General features: G+C 53.4%; 1 protein-coding gene across 1 annotated transcript in view; it reads right to left on the bottom strand.

Annotated features, from left to right (window-relative positions):
• Positions 1-5,000, bottom strand: part of plxnd1 (plexin D1) — a gene marked incomplete at its 5' end in the record, with an annotated part of 65,695 nt that overhangs the window by 31,021 nt on the left and 29,674 nt on the right. The window contains 2 exons of the mRNA XM_084445604.1: positions 101-206; positions 2,801-2,946. Coding sequence (XP_084301730.1) covers positions 101-206; positions 2,801-2,946 — 252 coding nt within the window. The remainder of the gene's footprint in view (positions 1-100; positions 207-2,800; positions 2,947-5,000) is intronic.

Consider the following 5,000-nt stretch of genomic DNA (forward strand, 5'->3'; position numbering starts at 1 on the left):
GTGGAGGAGGGGGGGGGGGGGTAGATTGATAGAGAGGGAGGGAGAGAGAGAGAGAGAGAGGGTGGGGGGGGGGTCTGGACAGTGGGAGGAACACACTCACCAAGTATGAGAAGCGCTCTCTGGACACTCCGATCCCGTTCTGACTCACGGACACTCTGACCACGTCGTTCATCTGGGAGGCGGAGCGTCCGGTCTCGCACACCAGCCTGGGGGAACACAGGTAAACAAACAAATAAACAAACACAAGTAAACACACTCCCATAAAACCATACATACATACTCATAGCTTCTCATTTCTGTGCTCTTTGGTCCACAGGCCGCTAATCCAGTATGGAATATATTGTGCTATTAAGTTTCGCCGGGAGCTTGAAAGGGCCCGGGGGCCAGATGGTGTTAACCACAAATTTTTGTTCTAACACCCTCTGGCAGTAATTATGTCTTACTGTATGTCATTATGGCGACAGGCTCCGTTAGAACTGACGCTCTAACGCAGAGAGACAGGGGGGGATCACAGGAACTTAGGGGGGGGGGCGGGTCTAATATTACCACAGCGCACAAGTACGACGAGGCCGAACCGTGGCGCCGCCCGGCCCAACACGTGTGGCGGGTTTATTTGGTCAGCTGGGTGCTTCCGAGCACCGAGGAAGAACCGGGCTGGGTTCTGCAGGACACGCACGGCGTGACCGTCTGATGAAACCAGGGTTTAAACCGTCGCACGTGTCCGAGAGTGGAGACAAGCCAGATATGAGCCGGTCCAGAGAGGTCCAGATCATACTACACATGTACCTCTAATATTACATGCTGGGTCTGGCTTTGGGTGTCTGTGTTTACAGCTAGAGTACTAAAATAACAAAACAAAACTAGACCTTTGTCTGAATGCTTTGGGTCAGGTTCACAGATGAGTTATGTTTCACAGAACCAGAGTCTGGACAGAAGAAGCATTTTGAGAAGCCAACGCCTTCGCGGTGGTATTGCGCTACAGTAGAGAGACTCCAGAGTGTGTCAGAGTTGACTGGTGTTGTTGATGGAATGTGATCCAGGGTAGAGGTCTCTCTGTCCCCATCAGGAGGAGACCCACGGACAGACAGACCGGCCAGGGACTCACCCTCGCCCTGCTCTCCACCAAACAACGACCAGACAGGCGGGCCAGGACTGACCCTCGCCCTGCTCTCCCCCAAACAACGACCAGACAGGGGGGCCAGGACTGACCCTCGCCCTGCTCTCCCCCAAACAACGACCAGACAGGCAGGCCAGGGACTGACCCTCGCCCTGCTCTTCACCAAACAACGACCAGACAGGCGGGCCAGGACTGACCCTCGCCCTGCTCTCCCCCAAACAACGACCAGACAGGCAGGCCAGGACTGACCCTCGCTCTGCCTGACCCTCGCCCTGCACTCCCTCAAACAACGCGGCAGAGAGACTGCAGGCTGCAGGGGGGGGGGGGGGGGTGTTTTAGCTACTGAAGTGTGTGTGTGTGTCTATATGTGTGTGTGTGTGTGTGTATGTGTCTATATGTGTGTGTGTATGTGTGCATGTGTGTGTGTGTGTGTGTGTGTGTGTGTGTGTGTGTGTGCATGTGTGTGTATGAGTGTGTGTGTGTGTATGAGTGTGTGTGTGTGTGTACAGTATATGTGTGGGTGTGTGTATGTGCGCATGTGTGTGCACTGTATGTGTGTGTGTGTACTGTATGTATGTGTGTGTGTGTGTGTGTGAGTGTGTGTGTGTGTGTGTGTGTGTGAGTGTGTGTGTGTGTGTGAGTGAGTGTGTGTGTGAGTGAGTGTGCGTGTGTGTGAGTGTGTGTGTCTGTGTGCGGACCCCCAAGGCCCACAAGAGAGTGATGAAGAGAGCAAATTGGACAACTTGAGCAGAAATGTCAGGAAGGTTCCGAAGTGACACTCGTCTAAATCAGGCTCTACTGACCAGGTCATTAATTAAGAGTGTTGACAGGTCAGGACTGTAGAGCTCTGTCTCTCTCTCTCTCTCTCTCTCTCTCTCTGTCTCTCTCTCTCTCTCTCTCTCTCTCTCAGGAGCAACACGCTCCTCTCTGCTACACAGCTGTGAACTTTGACCCCTCAGCACGTATGAGCACCTGTCTCAACAGCCTTGGCTGTTGATGTCACATGTGCAGGTGTGCGTGTACATGTGTGTGTGTGTGTGTGTGTGTGTGTGTGTGTGTGTGTGTGTGTGAATCGCGTGCGCCCACTGTCAAATAAACGAACTTGTTATGTTTCCTCACACCGCTCCCATCATTGAGGAAACGCTTCGCTGTCATAACAACCAGGTGAGGGAGCCGGGGCAAGGCCGGATGACATCATCCAGACGGTGAAATCCGATTCGCCAGCTCTGTTTGAAGGAAGGTGTCAAACTGCCGTAGTGACAGATAAGACCCCTGGGTCACCCCAGCAGTGGTCCGCATTCTAATACGGCCTGATTGGCTCCAACCGGAGCGCGAGAAGATAAACAGTTCCATTCGTGAACCATTACAAAAATTGGAATGGAAGTATTGATGTAGCTCTAGGATTACAGCGTTTCACAGAACCCTGTGCGCAGGTGTCACCTCAGCTGTGCTGTCTCCATGGTGATAGGGCTGTTGACCCCGCGTCGGGGCGGTGTGTGTGGGTTTGGAACAGTTTGAGGGGCGCAGTGTGCTGCATTGCATTACCGCCTCATTTGTAAGACAAAGGCTTACATTTAACGTATCACATGCAAACCGATGCGCTGGTTCAAACGCATTGATAGTCTGAGAGGCACTGGTATTCAAATGATATTTGTCGTCTGTTGACAGTCTCGCAGTACTTACTCTGTGGAGACGGTGTAGCGGTCAGGCAGGAGTCTGCAGGGAACGGACCCGATGGAGACCTCCACCATGGCGGCCCGCCGGCCCAGGTTCCTCCCCTGGACCGTCAGCAGGGTGCCCCCCGCCACCGGGCCACTCTGGGGGGAGATCTGTGGAGGAGGAGGGGAGAGAGGGAGGAGGAGATCAGGTCAGTCTTGGTACAGGCGAGGAGCGCAGGTACTCTGTTAAGGTCCTACTGAGACCGCGGTGAAAGAGGAGAGTTTGGAGCCGGGAACGTAGACGCTCTTGGTTAATGAGCACGAGCGCGGCTCGGCTACGGGGAGACAGCGTGGACGACTGTTGAGTGAGTTGGAGAGAGAGGAGTGTTAAGCTGAAGGGGTCTCTTAACTGAGGGTCTGACTGAGAGAGACTTCAGGGATTGGTTTGGTAGTGGAGGATCCTCTCTGGTCTGTCTGTCTAAGAGCCCTGATCAAGATGGCAGCTGGATGAGAGACACACACACTCTCTCTGGATGAGAGACACACACACTCTCTGGATGAGAGACACACATACTCTCTGGATGAGAGACACACACTCTCTCTGGATGAGAGACACACACACTCCAGACTGAGAGATCCCAGACCCCGCAGCGCCGAAGTGTCCTTAAGCAAGACACTGAACCCCAAAATTGCTCATGTGCAGAGAGAGAGAGAGAGAGAGAGAGAGGGAGAGGGGCAGAGGTAGAGAGAGAGAGAGAGAGAGAGAGAGAAAGAGAGGCAGAGAGAGAGAGGGGCAGAGGTAGAGAGAGAGAGAGGCAGAGGTAGAGAGAGAGAGAGAGAGAGAGAGAGAGAGAGAGAGAGATAGGCAGAGAGAGAGAGAGAGAGAGAGGGAGAGGCAGAGAGAGAGAGGCAAAGAGAGAGAGAGAAAGAGAGAGAGAGAGGCAGAGAGAGAGAGAGGGAGAGAGAGAGGCAGAGAGAGAGAGAGAGAGAGAGAGAGAGAGAGAGAATGAAGCTTTAACAGGGTAATAGGCTATACCATGTTTGTGTACTGCTGTCCCCCCAACTCGCTCCCTGCTGGCTCCACTCCTTCCGTTTCCTTCATCTCATTTCTCAAAAACGCTGCTGTGTGTCACACCTCATCTCCAATCTCGCCTTTCTTCTCCAAACATGCCTTTCTTCTCCCAACATGCCTTTCAGGAGCCGTGGAGAGGAAGGCGAGGAAGTGCATTCACCCCTCCAATCGTCACGGAAACGCCGGCTTTGGAGATAGCCATCTCTAGCTCCCAGGCAAAAGCAATCTACCGTCAAGTGCCACCGCAGTGCGGCTAGCCTGGCCTGGCGTGGGGTTCCGGGTAAGGGGCTCTCGTCAGCGGCCGAGCCGGGGTCACCGTGATCTTTCTCCGTGCGTTATCAGCCTGGCTCCGGCTCACTATCACACACTGAGCTTGTTAGTGAAAACAGCAGATCTGTTTGGTCTGGGTGACGGACCAGGACTGGGGCCGGCCTTGATTCAGAACACAGCGGCAACATGATCGACGGCCGGAGTAAACAAACATCGCACTTCGGATCGGAAGTGAGGGAGGTGGAAATGAGACGGGGACTGTGTTTGTTTTAATAAAACGAATGTAAAAACAAACAGCTGGAGCTTGTACCTGACAGACAGAAACCGCGGAAAGTGATGGAAGTGTTTACACGGTCGTGTACTTTAAATCCTTCAGATATTACGGGCGGCTGGAAACTTTCAATCCAGAGGCCCTGGGACTAAATCCCAACACGTACACACAGATGTGAAAATGACATTGACATTGACGTGCGCATGCACACACAGTCGCACACACATACACCAACCCGACAAATCCCCAGATGATTGCACCCTGTGTGTATCTGCAGTGTTAGCTAGCATGTCTGGTGTTAACATTAGCCAGCACGACGCTCATTAACACCTCTTCCTCCTCCGTGAGGACACATCTCCGGCTGCAGAGAGCCACCGCTGGGGGGGTTTGCAGAGGAGGAGAAACCGTCTCAGTGGATCCTCTTCAAGACCTCCGTTAGAATAGTTTAGACAGGGTGCAGCTGCTTGGAGCCGAACACACACTGAACGCGAGGAATGTTTTGGATGAGCTTGGTTCCCGCGAATCCGAATCAGTCGTTCAGAACGCGGCGCGGTCATCGAGGAGGACGTGAGAGAGAAAACAGGAAAGAGACCAGAAACCCACACAGTCCTG

Source organism: Borostomias antarcticus, assembly GCF_949987555.1.
Source record: "Borostomias antarcticus genome assembly, chromosome: 11".
NCBI classification, from domain to species: Eukaryota; Metazoa; Chordata; class Actinopteri; order Stomiiformes; family Stomiidae; genus Borostomias; species Borostomias antarcticus.